Source organism: Rhinolophus sinicus, chromosome 11 (assembly GCF_057876585.1).
Source record: "Rhinolophus sinicus isolate RSI-liver-muscle chromosome 11, RSI-T2T, whole genome shotgun sequence".
NCBI lineage: Eukaryota > Metazoa > Chordata > Mammalia > Chiroptera > Rhinolophidae > Rhinolophus > Rhinolophus sinicus.
Window position 1 is genome coordinate 5,227,847 of NC_142511.1, and position 21,333 is coordinate 5,249,179.

General features: G+C 41.6%; 1 protein-coding gene and 1 long non-coding RNA gene across 11 annotated transcripts in view; one reads left to right on the plus strand and one right to left on the minus strand.

Moving 5' to 3' along the window:
* The window catches only part of DNM3 (dynamin 3), a 396,041-nt gene that overhangs the window by 129,147 nt on the left and 245,561 nt on the right, over positions 1–21,333 (plus strand). For all 10 annotated transcript variants that reach the window (XM_074322210.2, XM_074322205.2, XM_074322209.2 and 7 more), the window contains exons 11-12: positions 6,471–6,557; positions 11,476–11,546. In XM_074322210.2, the coding sequence (XP_074178311.2) occupies positions 6,471–6,557; positions 11,476–11,546 (158 nt within the window). The remainder of the gene's footprint in view (positions 1–6,470; positions 6,558–11,475; positions 11,547–21,333) is intronic.
* LOC148756609 (uncharacterized) lies at positions 1,033–6,459 on the minus strand. The gene is made up of 3 exons (XR_016022708.1): positions 5,857–6,459; positions 3,206–3,260; positions 1,033–1,417 (listed from the first exon to the last, which is right to left on the minus strand). It is a non-coding gene; the product is annotated as an uncharacterized LOC148756609 (long non-coding RNA).

The window sequence follows — 21,333 nt, forward strand, 5'->3', positions numbered from 1 at the left end:
CTGGTCGCCCACAAAGTGATCCACCCCACAGCTGTCACAGTGTCCCTTCCAAAACCCAGACACCTATTCTGCCTGTCGCCTCAACATTCTTCAATGGCTCCTCGTATGTTGACATTTGAAGCGTTTACAGTTACGTTTAGTTGCACCATCTGATCTCTGAGTACTTACTTCTCCAGCTACAGCTGGTGTCACTGTTTGCTTGCTCCAGCCATTCTAAGTGATTTGCCACGATCCTCTAAGGCGTTTCATGCCTTTGGCATTTGTACATGTGACTCTCTTTGTTTAGATGGTCTCCTTTGCCCACCCATCTTCACCTGCCGTCTCGTCTCATTTTTAAAGGTGCAGCTCCATCGTCATCTTTTCCCCAAAGGCCTCTGTGAGTCCTTCCCTGGTCTCCAGCCTCAGTCCCTTCCTTCTCAGAGCCTCCACCGCACCCTGTGTTCACTTCATAATAGCTTAGAATAACTGATGCTACAGAAGAGGCCTCTTAAATACTTATTAGCAGTTTAGATGTTCCAAAGTTACCCTGATGCGAAAGAAATCTGTCCTTGGTTTTAAAATAATATTTTGGTCATCCCTGTTTCCTTTTCAAATGGTAACATTTGGACAAGTTTTCTTTCAAATATTTATCCTTTTCCTTATTCCTCATGTTGATATTCTTGATTTTTGGTCTTATTATCTCTCTGTCAAGTTTTTTTTACTTTAAAACTGGTATAATTAAATTTTTTTGCAAAGCAAAGTATGTCAAATTAAAGTTGAGTACGGCAGAACTTGACTCCTTTTGAATGGGAACTGTAGATAAGGTGACCATATAATTTATCATCCAGCGCAGGACAGTTTTGAAATTGAAAGGAGAAGCTGTTAATACTTTCACTGGAATAATAAGAGTGAACCGTGACTGCCCCAGACAATCTAAAATATATAGTTACTCTAGCTGTGTTGTGAATATATGTATGTATATATATTAATTATGTATATCTATATATATAACTCACAGCGGTTTTTTCCATCTATAATTCCTCATGTTGAATGTCTTAGGTGTAAAAAATCTTTCGTTTTTTTCCCCCTTAAGCCACATAAACAAACCCCAGTGAAAAACAAGGGATTGATGTGTGTACAAAGCACAGAGCTTGACTTCTAACCTGGGGATGCGTTTCCTCCGGGATGTATTCTCACTGTTGTCTCTGGGGCACTGGGGGGCAAGACAGGAACATTCGAGCTTTATGAGCTCCCTGGCTTCCCTCCAGGGACATCTCAACTTCGGAGTTTTTCTGGTGGGCATCAGCTTCCAGCTGCTTTTCCTTACGTCCTCTCCTCCAGTGCATCATGGCGGGGGCCCGGGGTTCTCTTCAGGAAGCGCTGAGAGGAACATCCTGTTTTTTTTAACCACAGTTTAGCAACTGTGTCATTTATTGGCCTGTTGGGAAACCACAGTCTTGGATCACCATCATACCAATTAATTGATTCCCCCCCCCCCCCCCGCTAAGAGAAAATGAAAAAAAGCTTTGCAAGGAAATTAAAAAAAAGATACCTTAGTTGGCTGTTAGAAATACAGGGAGAGATTTTTCATTAAAAAGTGCTGTTAGAAGAAATGCTGAATTTTGTGGCGTGTTAGGTCAGTAAATGTCTGGCCCTGGATACACGTAACTAAACTAGTGAATCCCAAGTCCTGTCCTTGATCTCGCTCCTTTTCCTCTCTGAATGCCTCCCACTCCTCCCTCCCCTCCATCCACTCCAGCTGCACTGGGTCCCTTGTTGCTTCAACAGGTCAAGGAGACATGAAGGCAAGACCTTTCGCTTCTCCTGCCCAACGTCGAAGATATCTGCATGGAACACCCCCCACTCACCCCCCACCCCCGCTTCTTCCAGGTCTCCATTCCAGTGCCGTCTAATCAGAGTCTTTCTTGGAATTTCCTATTTACAGTTGCACATGCGTGCACACACACATCGTTCTCCATCCACTTGCCAAACTTTGTTTCTCTTGCTGGCACGTATGAGCACATGAGTTCTACTGCGTACGTCTTTTCTTGTTGTTCCGTTGAGAACGCAAGCTCCGTAAAAGTAGGGACTGGGTTTGTTAAGCTCATCACTCTCTTTACAACCCCTGATACAGACAGGTTTTCAATAATAATTAGTGAATGGAGAACGGAAAGAATAAATGAATTATGTCCCACTGACTTGACAGGTGGTTGTCAGTTCGGCTGAAGTAGCCACTTCATGAAGTTGATTAAATTTATGGGATGCAGGATAATAGCTGCAAAGCATGGTGCTCAAATAGGGCTTTCTTCTGGGTCCGGAGAGATCTGCTGTGGTTTTTACTCTGTACAAAAACACTCGCATTTTCCCTCTTCTGACAGCTCCACTCAAAACAAACTGTGTTGTGCTTTGCATACGGTAGGTGTCTCACGTAATAGGTCACAGTATTCAGGTTTCAAATCAGGACGGTTATTAAAGTTCGAACCTTTTACTGGATATTATAGGAAATTCAAGCCTGGGACTTGGCTTTTAAGGGACAGGAAGGTCACCTTGTTGTTCATATTGCCTGTTTTTAAACCCTTTTAAGAAATGGAGGTGTAATTGACATATAGCATCACAGTAGTTTTAGATGTACAACGTTATGATGCGATATTTGTATATATTATGAAATGATCACCACAGTAAGTCCAGTTAAGGTTCATTACCACATATAGTGGCAAAAAGTTTTTTTGTGTGTGTGATGAGAAATTTTAAGATCTACTCTCCTAGCAAGTCTCAAGTATACAATGCAGTATTATATCTGTAGTCACTGTGCTGTATACTACGTCCCAGGACTTATTTTGTAACTGGAAGTTTGTACCTTTGCCCACCTTCACCCATTTTGCCCTCCCCCACCTTCACCCCACCCTGCCCTGACTCTGCCAACCATCATCAGTCTGTTCTCTATATCTGTGAGCAGGGGTTTTTGTTTGTTTGTTTGTTCTTGTTTTAAAGATACCACATATAAGTGAGATCATACAGGATTTGTCTTTGTCTGACTTATTTTGCTTAACGTAATGCCCTCAAGGTCCATCCATCTTGTTAAAAATGGCAAGATTTCTTTCTTTTTTATGACTGAGTAGTATCCCAGGAATCTCACCTTTTAATCTTATAAATCATTAAAGGATTTATGACCTTTATAATTAATTCTTAATTTATAATTTACCTTGACCTCTGCTTTTCCTCTTACCTTCTGTTTTGACTTTTCTTTTTAACCACTCAATAACGTGTCCACTGGAGGTAAACTTGGAAAGAGAAGAGATTAAAACCTAATTATTATCTGTAGGTATTGTTTTGATGCAGTGTCATCCCCACCTCGACCTCCTATTTAGGTATTTTCTAAATTACTTAGTGTTTCTCCTGACTACTTTTCAGTTCACTTCAGCCAAGATTGACCTTTTTGTTTTTATTCCATAGCATTTGCTAAATAACACTAGTGTTGTCATTTCTCTGTCTAGAAGAAATGGTATGGTGAGGTATATGATGGACGATTGTACTAACATACCGTATCTGTTCTTCCATTATATACCTCAGCACTTCTCCCACCACCTGCAGAAAGTATTTAAGGTTTGCAGATTTGGGATTTGTTCACTCAGAGAGGGAAGGCTAACAATGTTTCTTTCTCTCTGACCTCTTTTCCCAAGGCCACCTGGATGGGACCTGGCTCCTTTCCTCTTTCTGTCAACTTCCCTTAGGTTATCTGAGACTTCCCATGTGGCTCTCCTAAAATATAGAACACTTGATAAAATATTTTCCTATTTACCTTTGTGCAGTTTCTGACTGCTTTATACTAGAATTGTTTCTCATCTTTGATCACCTTCGTAAATGTGAATTCCTTCCTTCCTTCCTTCCTTCCTTCCTTCCTTCCTTCCTTCCTTCCTTCCTTCCTTCCTTCCTTCCTTCCTTCCTTCCTTCCTTAATAACAAATGTGTTGTGCCGAGATAACTATTTTTCTCATCTCCTGAATAAACCTCATATTATGTTATATGCAAATAAAAGATTATTTGGGATTTGGGGGCAGGTTTTAATTCACAGAAATGGAATAAAATTATTGTATGCTTTTAGGAGCAGTAAAATCATTATTGCTACTCAGTTTGGGTGAGTGGCTAACATTGGAAGGTTTGTAGTTTTTTGATCAAAACAGAGCCCATACCTGTAGCAGCCAAACCAATCAAGTACATAATCATGTACATAAAAAAAAGTTTTATTCTGGTTATAGTTTATTTTATCAATGATGTTTAGTGTAGAAATATGAACACATAGTCACCTAATGACCTGAGTCTTTGCTTAGAGCATCGAACTAGTTACTCTTGAAGGTGTAGAAATCTTGCCTGGTCTCATGCCTGTTCCAAGAGAAACCTAATAGCAGGGCTCTTGTGATCTGACTAATCAATGGTTAATAAATTTTATAAGTGTGTAATTTTTATTTTATTTGATAAAAATGCCTTTCAAGTGATTTTTTTTCCCTCTAGGGAAAAAGTGGTTCATGCTTTAAATTAATTTTTTATATTGAGGTTCCATGAAAATAATTAAACATTACCCAACGTAACACTTAAAATATTGGATTTTATTAAAACATGTCTTTGTATTTTTTAGAAATTATGGTACTGCTTTCTTTCAGAATAGGTACAGTTAAAATTTTTTCTTAGAATTATGTATTTAAAGTTTTGATTCCTAAAGTCATACATATTGTATTGTTTTTCCATCATACTTTCTTTATTATTTAAGAATATTCAATGTAATCTGAATAATAAACTATTTAGAGTAATTTACCATTTGGTAGATTTCCAGCTTTGTCTGGAAGTTTCACTGTCATTATTTAGACATCAAATCCTCTAGGCCTTTTCAAAGCAGACGCAGCAGCCGTTTATGTCAGTTGCTTTGACATAAACTGAGCTTACCACTGGCTTATAGCAGGGGCCCAATGAATGTTGAATGAATGACAGATAGGAAATAAATTTAGGAATATAAAATGATTATAAGCAACAGCAAAAGCTTAATTCCTTGATTCTGTATAAATCAATTCAGAGAACATTTAAATAATTAATAGGGGAAAAGGTCTACAGATGAGGTCTTCTAGATCAATATTTTGACATACGTGATTACAATTTTGATAACTTTGACAAAGTAAACACATTTTTACACCTGTAGGCATTTAATTCAACATGCAGAGCAAAAGAGATTAGAAATGTTATTTAAATTGATGAAACTGATTGCACCTTAAGTAAGAGACAGGAGAGAGGCGAGGGGTTGAGCCGAGCAATCAGAGTCCAGTACCTTTGAAAACTAAGTAAAGGGTTGTGCAAACTGAGCAGGGAGTCCTGTTGAATGAGCTGATGAAATGAGAAGCAGAAAGTCTAATCAGAAATCGTTTTGAATGTCCATAGGATGTTCCTTTATGTAGTGGGAAGAACGGGGACTGCAGCATTCCATTAGAGAGCCAGCAAGGAACAAAACAACGTTCTGATTTTACGTTCTGCCTGAGCTGGCCCCGTGTGGACCTTTCTGGCTGTGCCTCGGGCCGAGCTCCTCACTGTCTGCACTGACCTTCCTTTGCTTCTTCCACCACTCATTGTCCCTGTCACATGTCCCTGCACCTGGCAAGCTCCTTCCCCCCTCAGCCATTCCCACACAACGTTACCTGATTATAAGTCCTCCTTGTAGATTAGGGGTCCTTAAACATCCTTGCAGCCTCCCATTTTTTTCCCCTTACATTGAAAACAACTATAATTAATTCATTCACTTTTGCAAACTAGATTTTGGACAATTACCTGCATAATTTAGGTGGGATAAGTTATTGGCATGCATTATTTCTACAGTTTTGCCAAAAAAAATACGTACACGCGAACACATCTGTTAGGGGAGAATTGAAAATAAATGATCTCTGTGGTTCCTGGGATGAATCATCATCAAAAAGTAATGGACAAGACGATGGGCTCTGGAGTCCAAGGGCTTGGGTTGGAATCCTGGACCCACCAATTTTGAGCTTTTTAGTCTTGGGCAAGGTACTTAACCTTTCTGTGCTTTTCTTTCCTCCTCTACAGAACGGGGTTAATGCTAGGCTCTATCTTTCATGATTGTCGTGAGTTTTGAACGAGGTATTTCATGAGTTAGTCATTGTTGTCTTTTCATCCTCATCTCCGTCTGCTTCATCTCTGAATTTCATCAAGTGCCAGCTCAATAGATCATAGCGTTCAATGGGTTTGTGGGTTTCTGTTTTCTTTGTAGGTGATTTCTCTGCTGGTTCTGAAGTGTTTCCTCTCAGATAACATAGTTACTTCTGATCGTCGCTCACGGAGCCTCCTCTGTCACCCTACCATGCTTTAGCTATGTCACTTTTGCTTCTGGAATTGTCATGCGTATCTTTTGTGAAATAACACAACTTATCTCTGCTTCTCTTTTCTTGGGGTATAACTTCTTGAATATTAACACTCGGATCTGATTTGTCTTGACAGCTGGCCAACTTCCCCAGACTCTGCGAGGAAACGGAGAGGATTGTCGCTAACCACATTCGCGAGCGAGAAGGGAAGACAAAGGACCAGGTGAGAAGAGGCCGTCCTCGGTGGGCAGGATCCCTGTGGGAAGTGGGAGGTCTCCCCAAGGTTGTCTGGTGTTCTCCAGCGGTTGGCCGTCCCCAAATGGAAAAAAAAAAAAAAATAGCTGAGAGCAGAATCACATGTTTATTTTTACTTATTTATAAATTCCGCACATGTGTTACTATGCTAACATCTTGCGTATGTTAAAAATATAAACACATATAACGGCTTCAGAAGGATGAAATTTAAAACTCAGTAATAGGGTTCCATTATTTTTTCCTCGACACCCCATGAATCATGGTGTGTACCCCTAGCATGTACACAGCCCATTGTGAAAACCGCTAATCCAGAAATATACCACGTTTTTTCCTGAAGACAGGGGTTCTTAGCTTTTAATGGGCCCACAGATGGTTGCCAGGATAGTCATAAATTCCTAAAATGTTATGCAAAATGTTCAGTGTTTTGATTTTTTTTTTCCCTGAGGATAATGAACAAAGCTATTCATCAGCTTATCCGTGGAACCTTTCAGTGAAAAAAAAACACCGAAAAAAAAAACCACTTTCAAGAACAGCTTTTCTAAACATTTCGTTCTATTTTGTAAATGTATATGGTTTGTAAGGAGTGACCTCGAGATTGTCTTCAAATCATAGTTAGCTCTGTGAATTCAAAAGCTTAATTTCAAGTGAAGCTAATTCATTAAAAAGGACTATGTGAAATTAAAAGCTTCTTACATTTAGGTGGTTTTTCCCCCTTGGTCGTTTATAAGACATTATAATGGGAAACAAGTTTTCAGATGCTAACTCCTGGACACAGCTGCAAGTTGTGACAGCTTGGAGAGGACGCTGGCCTCAGACCACGCATTCTTCACAAAATACCTGCGTGTTCTTGTGCAAATCGCTTTTGGGGACTGTTGTTTTGTTATGTATGTCCAACACTGGGCTGTGGTCTGTATGATCTCTGAAGCTCCCTACATGTTACAGTTCCAAGATTTTGTGGTTCTCCAATGAGTTGGAAAGGAGGAGAGAGAGAACTGGGGAAAAAGAGGAAGGCAAAATAGAAGCGAGAGATAGAGACAAACCACAGGGAGAGACACGCGGCCCTGAGGGGGCGTGCAGGGGTGAGATGAGTGGGTGCAGTGGGGGGTGGGAGGGGAGAGTGGCGACACCCAGGGCTGGAGGCTCAGCCGGTTGGGATACTGGTGAGTGACTCCGGCAGCAACCCGCTCTCTGCTTGAGCTCTGGGGTTCATTGCTACTGCTTTTTATCATTGTGCTTTGAAAGTTAATTAAGCATGATTCATAGTTCTCACTTGTTTTCCAACTTGCACACCCTTGGGTAGCCACCGTAGCCCAAAGGGGAGAAAATAGGCTTTGTGACTTATTGGGGATAAACAAATCAATGTTAATGCATGAGCCGGTGAAATCAAGCCTAGGGTCAGACGTAGAACCCTGAGGCCAGAAAGGTCCCCCACCCGGCCCTGGCCCCACGTCTCTTGTCATGGCTGCTGCCAGACCCAGAAAACTTAAGTTCCAGTGTCAGCTGTACTCCTGACCTTCAGTAAATAAGACGACCGTTTTAATTTAGTGTCTTTGTGCTCGAAAATTTAAATGACAATATATCCTACTTAACTCCTAGGGATCCTTAGCTATTGAGGGCAAAGCGGCACAATTATTCTCTTCATCATCTGTGTTCATATCTGACTGAGTTGTTAGCTTCTTCAGGGTTCATGTTTCGGGGTTTCTGTTACATGAAAACGACATACGCAGTCTTAGCATCACTGTCGATTGTGGGCTCTGCGTTCGGGTCCAGCTGTACCGTTTACTTTCCGTTTAAATGGACAAGTTAGTCGGCATCTTCACACTTCAGTTTTCTCATCTGAAAGTGGGGCAATCATGGTGGTTAACTCGTAGGCATTTCATGAGGATGAAATGAAGTAATCCAAACACAGCTCTTAGTTCTTCATTCATTTTAGTTATTTTTGTTGTTATTCCCAGTTATGACACCTGGTAGATATGAGAAAAGAATGGCCCTTTCTGAATTCAAGGGGAGTGGTCTTTCATCTACAACTTTGATGCAGTGGTTCCTTAATTCCCCAAGTGGGAAGGAAGGGATGGGGCAGGAGCTCCCTCCTAGGGGACCATCTCAGGGGGCCTGGTCTGACAGTCAGCCGCCTGAGGAAGCTGGTGCCTGCCACCTCTGACATGGACCTGTGTGGCATAGTGAAAACACGCATGATTTGGGTCACGTGAACATGTCAGTGTGCGTAGCTCTCACGTCTGAGCTCTGACCTCTGTGCTTCCTCAGCCCCTGTGGTGCTTCTGAAATGGCTGCTCAGCGACAGTCTCCTCAGGCCTCCCTGCCGGAACTGTGTGAGGTGTTCTGCAGTTTGTTTGTTTGTTAATGGAACTATTACCAACTTGTGCTCTGGAAGCTGCGTGGGGGGAGGGGGTGGGGGGCGGGAATTCTTCAAAATTGAAAATGTGGAAAACCATCCATCTCTGTGTGGTTTTTTTTTCTAACACACAGGTCTTTTGAACACCCGTATGTGCCCGATGCCCCCCCACGTGAAGCTGCATGTTGAAAGGGTTGATTTTGTGGGGAAGATGGTTGATTTTGTGGGGAAGACTCACTTTTCTTCAAATATTCCATAACTGTGGGTGAAAAAGGCAGTGAGAAACTGAGAAAGAGGGAAAAAAAAAAGAGAAAGAAATGTACCCTTTTCCTTTTCATCCCCCACATGTGACCTGGCTCTTTTCCTAGGATGAACACACACTCCCAGTTTCCAGGAATATGAATGAGAACAGCCACAGTTTTTATTTTTTTCCACTTTTTTCCTACACCGCGGTCCAACTTAATGTGCGTGCACGTCCAAGATATTCATGACAGCCCTTGGCAAGGAGGAGAATTATGTAGATATTTTGCCCTTTCTGATGGTAACCGTTTATTTGTGCTCAAGTATTATGGTTTATTGATACAAACTCCCGGCCAAATGGATTTGGGAGTCTAACAGCATCAGACTCTAGTGCAGGGAGAATGGAGGCAGTGCCACAGGTTCCAATAAACAGCGTTCCTCCTAACTCTTCCGTTTTCTTCAGGAAGAGAAGAAACAGAACCGTCTGATGCTATGAAACTTTTTTGTGCAAGTGTGACGTTAGTGACACAGCAGTGCCTGCCTGTGCCATGCCTTTACGTTTGGCAGTGGGGTTGGGTTTGGGGTGACCCACTTGCTCTTTTTGGCATGTCACGTTGGGGCTCACAGCAAGATTTGGTCAGACAAACAGTTGCAAAGCCTCAGAGCCCAAGGCATTGGGCAGTGAGTGAGAAACAATAGGCCATGTGCTAATCATTTGGGAATAAATTGCTCCCTTTAAAGCCAATTGTTCTTCAAGGCTGGGAGATAGTTATAAAATTGACAGCCACAAATATTTATTGGACACCCACCTACTGTGTGTATCGTGCTAGGTTCTGGGGGCAAAGTGGCGAATGAGGCAACTGTAATCCCTGCGTCCATGGAGCTTACCATCTTGCAGGGAAGCAAAACATCAACTAATTAACATACAAATAATTATATTGGTGGTAAATATCACAAATGCAAAGTATAGGGTGCACTATATGTAAAATAGGACAGCTAGGCTGTGAGAGGGTAACAGCATGATCCAGCCTGGTCTTGGGTGAGGGTGTGGGTGGATCAGGGAGGGCTTTTCTGAGCAAGGGTCATGATGCTCCAGTGCATTCAGATGTCACCTTCAGTGGAGGGAGGCAGCGGAGAAAATGCTCACTGCGGTCCCCAAGTTTCATTCAACGAAGCCAAGATGCAGAATGCTGGAGATAACACAAGTAGCAACTCTTCAGTATTTCTGCCCGTCCACAAATCTCAGCGTTCTAGAGAGACCAGGGGCACCGGTGGGAGAACAGAAAGGAACCTCAGGGCAGGGAGCTCGGTTTGAACATCTCTGGAATAAAATTCCCTTTCTGACAGCGTCTGGTCGTCCCACTCTCTTCTTACTCTCTCTCAGTCTCTGCCTCTGTGGGGGCAGAGCCCCAGAAAGTAGTTTCCAGGCTCTCGGCCTCACATAGACAGGTGCTGGCTCAGGTAGTAAATGGCCATCAACTGTGATTGGATGGCCATCAGCTGTGGCTGGTTGGCCGTCAGCTGTAACCAGTGAGCCATTGGCCACTAATATAACTGCTGTGGCTACGCTAGGAGAGAGAGAAAAGTGGGGGCTAGCAAGAAGATGGCGGCTGGGCTGGCAAGCATGGATGGCGGTTTGCGGACAGTGTGGATCCATCCTCCAGTGAGAGTATAGTGCCGCCAGAGAGAATATAGTGGTATGACTCCCCTACCTATGGCTCCGTGGGTGTTCCTTTTTGGCCTCACCATATCCTGCGTTCTTGTATGGGGAGCGGGAGCAGAGACCCCACAGGCCGCCCTACACGACAAATGGCACAGCGAGCAGGGTCTCCTGCATGACAGCCTCCCATTGAAGGACGTTTTCTACGGAAGACCTTTCAAATCTCAGACTCAGAGTTTATTCAGCACCTTGTGCTTAGAACATTTTCACATTTACTGGAACATGTATTCCGTTCATTCCTTGACAACCCTTGTGTGAGTTCCCACGCTGTTCCCGGCTCTGTTCTAAGCACTGGGGATACAGCAGGCGGGGTACTTACAGTCTGTGTCAGCTGGTGGTAATGCTCCAGGGGCAAGTAAAGCAGAGTAACAGGAGGGAGGGTAGGAAGATAGAACAGGCAGGGAGGGCGCCTCTGAGGGGCTGATCCTGTAGCAGAGAACTGATTGGAGTTTTGCTCTCGTGATGCAGCTTATTGGTCTCAAGGAGGTAAAGAGTTGGTTGGCTATTCATGAGCTTAGTGTTTGCACCACCTTCAGGATGGTTTTCAGTGAAGCGTTTCTCTCTGACTTACAGGTGCTGCTGCTAATTGACATCCAAGTCTCCTACATCAACACCAACCATGAAGATTTCATTGGCTTCGCAAAGTACGTAAAACACTTGATTGCCACATGCCTTCTCCTGCTTCTCTGTCCCGAGTACACGTTGTGAGTTTTCCGCGACCACCCCACCACCCTGCGAGAGTGCATTCTCTGTCAATATTAATTCTGAGTCGACCTACCTGGGAGGTGTCAGCCTCGTGGCCGTGGTTTCACGTTCTCTCCGCAAGGTCGTTGCTTCCTTTAGTGTGTGGGATGTGAGGGCGTGTTGCCTTAGATCCTCATTGTTTTTGGATGACGAGCCTCCGTTTGTGCTTGGACTCCCATAGATAAGCAGTACCAGATGCGTATTTAGAATATGTTTGGCAACAATTTCTTACATAAATTTTAAACATTGAGTGCAATTCACAAGATACAAGCTATTTCAACATCTCTACATCAGACTATAGAGGCCTTCAAAAAAAAAAAAACAAAACTCAAAAAACTGTCCTTTGTGAATTTAGATGTAACCTTTTTGGATGAACGTTCGCTTTTCTATGAAGTGTATATATTTTATATAAGCTTGTCTCTATATTGCTATTTCATCCTATACGTATTTTGTTATGTTCTAGTATTTTATTGCTATAGTCACAGATATTGTCATGTAGACATTATGCTTAATTATTCAGGGCTGGTTATTCGTCATGTAGCATTTTCAAGACCCTGAATTCACCATTTTTTCCCTGCCCTATAGTGGAGCCAGTTTTTGTTTGCTTTTAAGGAATTTGGCCTCTAAAATAGATTTGTGGCATGTCAGTGATTCCAAGTTCAGGTATATAAAACATAGTCTCTTTTATACAAAGTAAAGGGGCCTATGTACTGTTATGTAAACCACGTATTCAAGACGAGGGGCAAATACAAAATAAAACACAGCAAAATGCAAAACTAATTATACTCTGGCGGAGAAGAAACAGGTATGTAGATCATGTGATCAAAACTAAACAGTGGCCTGAGGAATTTGTAGGCATATTTTTGGGAGGAAAGTCCCAATTGTCCCACAGAAAATCGTCTCATTCTAAACTTGGCTGTAGCTGCGACGGCCTAACCAACAGTGCACGTGCATTTTACACACAGTGGCGGCTACTGTGTTTCTGTGAAAATAAGACCTAACCGGACCATCAGATCTAATGCGTCTTTTGGAGCAAAAATTATATAAGACCCGGTCTTATATTACAGTAAAATAAGATATAAATTACAGTAAAATAAGACCGGGTCTTATATTAATTTTTGCTCCGAAAGACGCATTAGAGCTGATGGTCTGGCTAGGTCTTATTTTTGGGGAAACGGGACCACTGTGCATATGTTCGTTTTTCCTCAACTGTTTTCTGTGTGTGGTCTACGTGTGGAGTTGTTTGTTAGAACACTGTGATGAATTGTGTTCCTATGGTCAGTTGTCTTTTTAGCCACACGGCCCGCTCCAGCTTCTAGAGAGATATTTGCTCTACAGGCATCCCACACAGACCTGTTCCCTCCCTTCCAGCCCCCACGGTTCTCACAATCTGCGCTGCTCACTTCCTCCTGCAGCATCACCAGTGGAAAGACACCTAGAGTCTGATATGCCCCCTTGGCCCTAGACCCCAAAGCAGCGACCTCTGGTTTTCAGAATTCCCATCTGGTTTTCAGTGCAGCCCACGTGGCCTGTGCCGAGCTCTAGTGTAGTCGCTATGGGGGGAAAGTAGAAGAAAAAAAAAAAGGACGTTATTTGTGCCTTTTGGGAGCTTGCCTAATACTTGAAAAATATGGAGAAACATATATAAAAATTTAAATCGACACACTCTCCATTTACTTCACTTGCTTCCCTGCAGGATTTCAAAGAAAAACCAATCCTTGAGTCCCTTGAAAGAGCAGGAACGCTGCCTTTAATGATTTTTATTGATCACAAACGCCAGTTAGGTTCTTATAAAAGTGTAGCAGACATCGATGTAAGTTTGACATCATAACGTAAAAGGAAGGATGTTACAGCACTGCCCTTTGTGGTATCTCGAGTCAAGCAGGAACCGCAGAGAAAGTCATCGTCAGTTTGGAACGACTAAGTTTTTGAACATGGTTTGTAACCAGTGTCACAATTTAAATTTCACCCCTAGACTCTTCTTGTAGCATTTACCCCCCCTTGGTTACCCTTTTATTTACTTTTAAAGAAAAAAGACCCAGAGTTTACTTTCCCCAGTAAATTCTCATATTTTCTACAGTATTATATTAACTAGGTTTTCAAAGGCATGTAATTTTGCAAATGTAAATACTTTGAAAGCCAGCCTTTTGGCGCAGTCTCTGTAATCCAGGTGACTGCCCCCATTTTTCCAGCAGAGACAGACTCTGAACCTTTATGATGGTGGGGGAGAAAAAAAGAAGCATTGTTCACACTGCTTTAGAAATCCAGCAGCTTTGCACATTTTACATCTAATCAAACTGCTCACCTAGACTTCCTTTTAAAGGGCTGGTCTGGGGGGCCAGCAGGCTGGAGTCTCTTTTCCAGGGTTTGCTTCTGATGAGCTTTGGGTTTTGGCAAATCACTAACCTTTCTGTAGCTCAGTTTACTGCTCTTACCAAGTGGAATAATAAATAATCCCTGTCTTGTATACCTTTCAGGTTATCGGGAGATCAAATTAATGAAGTTTTGCGAAAGTGCTTTTTGAAAACTGTGGTGTAGTCTGTAAAAATGAGAAAGTGTCACACACACTCACACAGACACAGACACACATACTTACACACAGAGACACACTCACACACCCAGACACACTCTCACACACAGACACACACACACAAACATGCACAGACACACACACACACAAACACACACACAGACACACTCATATACACAGATACACACAGACACACAGAGAAATTTACTTTCTAGATACACCATTTTATTTGTATGATGAAATTTATAATGCCTGGGATATGATTGCCACTGGAATATTTTTCAGTTGTCGATATTACCTCCAAATGTAATATGTTGCACTGAGATTCAGAGGTATGCTGAGTTGGAGTACATTTCAGTGTGATATAGGATAACCGTGAAGATCAAGAAATGTTCATTTCAAAATTGCTTTGAGGGGTGGTAGTATTTTTTGTGCTTTGAAAATTAAAAAAATATGGTTGTAGCTATAAATTTTAAAGTTGGCAGGAATGCTGTTTCCATCAAGGAAGAAAAAAATCAAGCCATATTTGAAGACAATTATGTAAGTATTTTCAGGTTCCAAAGGTAGAAAATTAAGGTCTCAAGTTGAGGAAAAAACGCATTTGTTTCCTGAGATTTTTAGAGAATTGTCAAAAGAGGGCAGACCACCTCTTAGACTTACAGGATGGTGATGTATATAGTATTATACACATTTTTTTTTCATTTGTGATGACTTTTTGTTCTAACCATTTTGGAAAAAGAAAGCAAATTGCTAAAATTAGGATAATGGAATATTAATTCTCAGAGTAGGTTTCAGAATATCTCAAAACTCTTCTGTCTGCTGTAGCATTTACTCTGCCAGGTTGAATAAGTGGCCCCCTTTTTTTTTCCATCTTCCAGCTATTTGTTAAACACGGACCGTAAAATATGTACCATGTGTAACGTGTCCAAGTGGGCACTGCTGTAGGCTTGCCTTGGAATTTCCTGACTTCTGAAAGCATGATCTTTCAACTGTGATACAGTTTCTGAACCTAAAAGTCCCATATTCCGGAAGAAAATGCCAACTTTCCTCCTGACTTAAGGATTTTAATTTGTCATTGTTCCTTGTTAAAAAAAAAAAAAAAAAAAATACAGCCCTATGTTCTTTTTTTTTTTTTTTTCCCCACACAGTGTGACTGGTTTTTGTTAAGAAAGCAAGAGCTAGTCCCATTGTTCCTTCCTTCACTTCCTCTCGCTCAGTAACCCTGTGCTTTGAATAGCTGAATGCCTTGGGAAGTGAATCTTCAAATTCTTGTGCCCTTCTCCTTCTGTTCCATGGGCAGAATTTGCCTTCTGAGTTACTAAAATTTCTGCAGGCGCTTATGAGCAAAATGGGCCCTACATAGGGACCCGTAGGGTAATGTCTCTAGGACACAAGCAGCCGACGAAGGTCTGGTTTTCAATCTGCTGAGTAGGTCCCAACACCTGTTTTCTCACAGTTGCAATGATGCAGTGTGCAGATTTCAGATCTTGTTATATGAGCACCATGAAAATTCTATGGGTGGTAACGTTCATTATCTCTCTTTCCTGATCCTCTGGAATGCCTCTGTTGCCATTTTACTAAAGGCAGTGGATGTGAACCTTGGCACCAAATTCCAAAGCAATCTTGGCCGTTCCCTCTACGTCCTTCTTGTATTTTCACTAATACACAGTCACATTCTACTACATTAGGGTTTCTGGTTTCTGTTCTTACAGCAGAATGTTCTCTCTCTTGTGGAATCAAAATTTAGGTATTAGATTAGAGCCAGATCCTTCTGTGCAAATTTAGGAATTAAATACCTGGTTACTTAGTGGGACTCTTATCAGGGTTGAGCAACTTGCTAGGACATTAGTGTCATCTGCTCAGATAAGTTCTACATTCCAGTGTTCCAAGCACTGTTTAAAAAATAAGTGGACTTCCATTTTTTTTTTTCTCTTTCATTCTCAAATCTGTTATTTTGAACTTTATCTTCAGCCTTAAAATGAATCTTAGGAGATGAGTCACACTTCTTTCATAGGCCCCCAACTTCTGGAAGGTTTTCTTGCACAATATTTAGCCCGAGGCTTCACTACTAATCCTGCAGGCAGAATGGACGTCATGTGGATTCCATCTCCCTTTGGCTTCTGGTTGGATAGATAGCTTCCATCTCCCATGGGCTTCAACCTGATTGGATAGAGCCAGACCTGCATGTGATAAGTCACACTCTGGGGACTCTCAGTAAGTGTTCATAATCTTCTAGAACATTCTAAAAAAACTTCTTTACTCCAGAGTAGTGCTGTCCAATAGAACTTTCTGAGATGAGGGAAACCTTTTATAATCAGTGCTGTCCAGTACAGTAGCTGCTAACTACTATTGAGTAGCTGAACTGTGGTTAGTAAAACAGAGGAAATGCAAAGGAGATAAAAATGAAATTTTGACTAGTTAAACTTGTAATTTAAATAGCCACAGCTAGCTATCGGCTACTGTATTTGGACAGCACAGTTGCAGCGTATGGGGAATGCAGCCCATTTGTCTGAGTCCTGCTTCAGTGGGCTGTACTTTACTGATGGCTTGGTGGGGACCTACAGTGGTGGCTCCTAGAAGAGAAAAAGGAAGTAACTCTGTTACTGCTGCTGAACAAATTCTAGGACTCAGGAACAGTCAGCTCTTTAAATGCTCTGTCACTGAAGTTGTGAAGAATCGGCCTTTCCTTCCCACTTCCTTAGTCTATGTGTTGCCATTTTGCTAGTATTTTCTCCATCATGGTTACTGCTGAAGTTTCTTTAAATTCCAGGTCTCCTTACAAACTAACATAGTGGTAAAGGGAGAGCCACAGCTGACATTTGCCATGGAATCTGTATCTCTGAGGGACTCCAGGTCCTTGATTCGTTTGCTCCCTCTTTGAGTTGACCTAGAGTTTGGGGCAACCCTTTCTTCTTTTTCACTTCTCTGCCCACGCAATCTTGTTTCTACCACACCCCTCTGTTGAGAATGCTTTTGGCTGGGACAAAACAGTTAACCCAAGGGACAACTGAGCCCTTCCTTTGACACCATTAAGCACTCCTTGTTGAAGAGATCTGTCCCTTTGATTCAATAACCCCTCATGTCTCCTCGTTTTCCTCTGTCTGCTCTAGACTTGCCTTCTCTGTTTTATTTTGGAGCTCTTTATCCTTTCATCATGGTTTAAGAACTGGCTTTTATCAGTGTTTTTCTGTAGACCCCATTCTTTCCTGCTGACACCACTCACAGCCATGGTTTCAGTTGCCAACTTTACCTGGTGATTGTAAATCTAGATTTCCATTCCAGAACTCTTCCTGGACTGTGTGTCATATTCAGCTACACACGGGGCATCTCTACTTGTATATTCTAGGGACGTCTCAGCCTGAGGATATTCCCAAATAAACTCATCATCTGATCTTAAATTTATGCCTCCTCCATTGTTCCACTCTCCGTGGATAGTAACTCCCAGTGGCTCAAGCCAGAAACCTGAGTGTCATTCATTACTCCTCGTTCCCCATATCTTTGTGTCCCTCCATCTTTACCAAGTCCATTGGATTTTACCTCTCTTATATATTTTTTGGAATTTGTCTATTCCTATCATCATTTCTATCTTCCACAGAGTGCCGTGTAGGCAACGGGTGCCCTAAAGTTATTCTTCTTTCGTTTGGGTCGTCACAAGTCTTCCTGCCTCTTGTCATGGTCTTTCTCATTCCTTCTGGGATTCCCTATTCCTGTCAAAATAAAGTCTAAACTCATTAGTGTGGTTTCCAAGGCTCTGCAGAATCTGTCTTCTGCTGACCCCTTCAGCTGACACAGTGTTAGGTGATGTTAGTGTTGAGAGAGGTAGAGATACCAAGACTAGTGCAGTACCCTGTTGGCCATCAGGAGCAGACATTGTTGGAAGGGAGTTAGAGATCTGCCTGTACCACAGTCCTGCTTATATAATATAGACACAGACCAAGAGCTTTGGGGATTCGTGGAAGGAGAGATAACTGGCGGTTTGTGAGAAGGCATCATCCAGAAATGGTCCTTGATTGGACTTTGAAGGCTGGGCAGGACTCCAGCAGTCAGAGGAGGGTCTAGGCTGGCTGCTTCCTATCCGCCCTGCTTCAAAGCCAGTGCTGCCCATTTCAGGGAGGTAACTGAGTGAAACTCTGCTTTGATCATGCCATTTGCTGGCTCAGAAACTTTGAATACTTTTTGCTGCCTCTAGTGTAACGGCCAAGTTCTCTGTAATTGGCCCTAACATACAGTTATTGTACTCGATGGCTTTTAAGGTCATTTACAAACTTGAGTCCACAGTTGTATAATTTTGCTCTAATACTTTTACTTTCCACAACTTTCCTACATGCCTCATTTTTCTACCTCCTGGCTTTGCTAATACTACTCCATTCTCTTGGAATGCAGTTGGTTGTCTTTCTCTATTAAGATTGTACCTTCCAGTTTTCTGTGAAAATCTCGTATCATATCAGACCAAAATAATCTCTTTTTGTTTTTTGGTCTCTGAACATTCAGAGTAATGACTCTGCATAGGATTTATTTGGTAAATGGTCCCTTGGCACACTCTTCTGTTATTTGAGTCTTTTATTGTGTGTGCACGTGGGCATTGATAGAAATGAATATGCAAAAAATCAATTGAGCTAGGAGGTAACATGAGTTCCTTTTTCTTTGAATATCTTCCAATGTGCTCTTATTTTTTTACAAAAGTACGTAACAAGAGGTTACTTTCCACCTCAAGTCTAATCTTTTTGCAGCAACTAGTACCATAAATCCAAAGATACTGTTGTTCATGACATATTTAGGTACTTTAAAAGTATATACTTTTAAGATCATTATATCTCGGAGCATTAAACTAATAAACCTAAGTTGGTTTTATATGTTTTAGTGTTCTAGCAAAGCCTTCCACAGTGACTTGTGAATAATAGGAATTTATACAATTAACAACAAATGTACACAGACACATAGTAAGAAGCTATGGGGGTAATTATATCTGACATTTGAAACAGAAGCACTTTTGGGGGTGGGGCTTATATTATGCTCACACATATTTATTCTTATAGAGCTTATTCTTTCTTTGTTATTTGTGTTTCGTGTCGGTATCTCACCACTTGCTCTAGATAAATCGTAGGCTACAAGGACTATACCTTATTCATGTTTATATTTTCCACTGAGGGCCTTGCAGATAATTGGTGTCCTAATATTTGTAGCTTATGACAAATGAAACATTATACATAGGTCTGTTTTATAATATGACAGAGATAACCAGTTAAATACCCATGACCCAGACTATGTCCAAAGGATCAAGTGACCTTGCAAGTCCCTCCATGATTCCCCGTGAACACGTTATTAAATAAGGATTTTGGAATTATGATCAGGGATGTTTCCTAACATAACAACTTATTTTTTATTATGTATTAGGTTGGTGCAAAAGTAATTGCGGTTTTTGCAGTAATTTTTAACCTTTTAAACCGCAATTACTTTTGTGCCAAACTAATAACTTACGGAATGACTTCAAGTACCTAAATATGTCATATGGGACTAGTTGCTGCAAAAAGATTATTCTTTAGATGGAAAGGAAAGGTAATTTAGTATTTGTTCTAACACTAATACTTGAGATTGGCTATAAAAGAAATCTGTTTTTCCTTCTGCATATTCTTACAAGTGATAGATTCTAAATACGCATTAATTAGATGAAAACTGTCAGTAGAAAGTCTCTTCACCTAGTGTAGCTCATATGCTTCTGAAAGTTACTGCGTCTCAAGGAATCTTGGATCTAAAAGGAACCTAGTAAACAGCTAGTCCTGTCCCTGACCCCTTGTCGCTGTCTCTCTAATTCACACATGCACGCACGTACACGCACACACATTTTACAGCTAAGAAGCTATGGTGCATTGAGGTCCTACTCTCTGCATAAGTAGCACAGAATCATCCACAATCTCTGTGTCTTTTGCTCTATATTCAGCTTCTTTTCTCTTCTGTGATTTTAAGGGGACATACTCATAATTTGAGGGTCTCCACTGGTTTGCCTACTCCAAAGTAAACACCTGTGGGTCTGTCATAGTTTGGAGTTATTACCACAAGTCAGTGATTTATTTTAAAACATTTCCCCTTGAAAAAAATTTTTTTCTGAACACAATTATGGTACTTGGAAGAGGTCACGATAACCAGGAAGAAGGCATGGTAGCTTTCCCATGTCTTCCTAGAAGAGAGGAGAGCCTGGAGGCCCCCGTAGAAAGAACGCCTGGGAAAGCTCCGAAGCCCCAGGCAGACTTGTACTTGAGATGTACTCCAGGCCGCAGAGCATGGTGGGCAGCCAGAGGGCAGGTGGGTGCATCAGACCCCTGGTCCCAGGCAGACACAGGCTTCACCTCATTCACAGCCTCACCACGAAAACCTGAATAATGTAGATTTGGGTTATGTAGAGAAACGGTTGGAGAGAGATGACTTTCATAGTGGTTAACGGAGTTCCGCATTTACCTGAAACCTAGAAAAATAACAACAAAGAATGAGGAGAGAAGAAAGAAGCTAAAAATTCTGAAACGAGCAAACTGCAAACCAAAAATAAGCACCAGCTATCTTTAGTTATTAGATACAGTGTGGCCTTTCACCAGCCACCCCTTCCCCACCCTCAGCTGAATGTAGAATATGGTTTTCATGAGTTTGAATGAAGGGAGAAGCAGCCTAAACAAATCATGGGAGATTTTCCAAACTTGCTCTTTTAACAACTGTTCTAAGTGCGGTGTTGATTTCTGATGTGCTATTGAATCATAATATCCCATCACTTTAAACAGGTGATTGATGACTTTATCTACCTCTTCTTTATTTTGGATGATTCCATCGATTTCCAAAACAGCTTCTATAAACTAGTAAACCCCCAGTTAGAGGGCTCAGTGTTGCTAGTCTTTCCAGAATACCCAAAATGAGTTGTGTTTTCTTATATTGATAGGTGTTTACTTAACAGATTCATCAAAAGATAGCTTTCATTCTTTTGAGAGAGAGAGAGAGAGAGAGAGAGAGAGAGAGAGAGAGAGAGTAATACAGTACCTAAATATGTGGGTGCTGGGGCTAAATTGTTGAGGTCATACCTGCCTCTGAACCCCATAATGGTATCAACCTCATTGGGCTTTTTATTCAACAGAGAGAAGCTGAAGCCAGCTACAGTCTGTGCCAGGTAGTTTCTG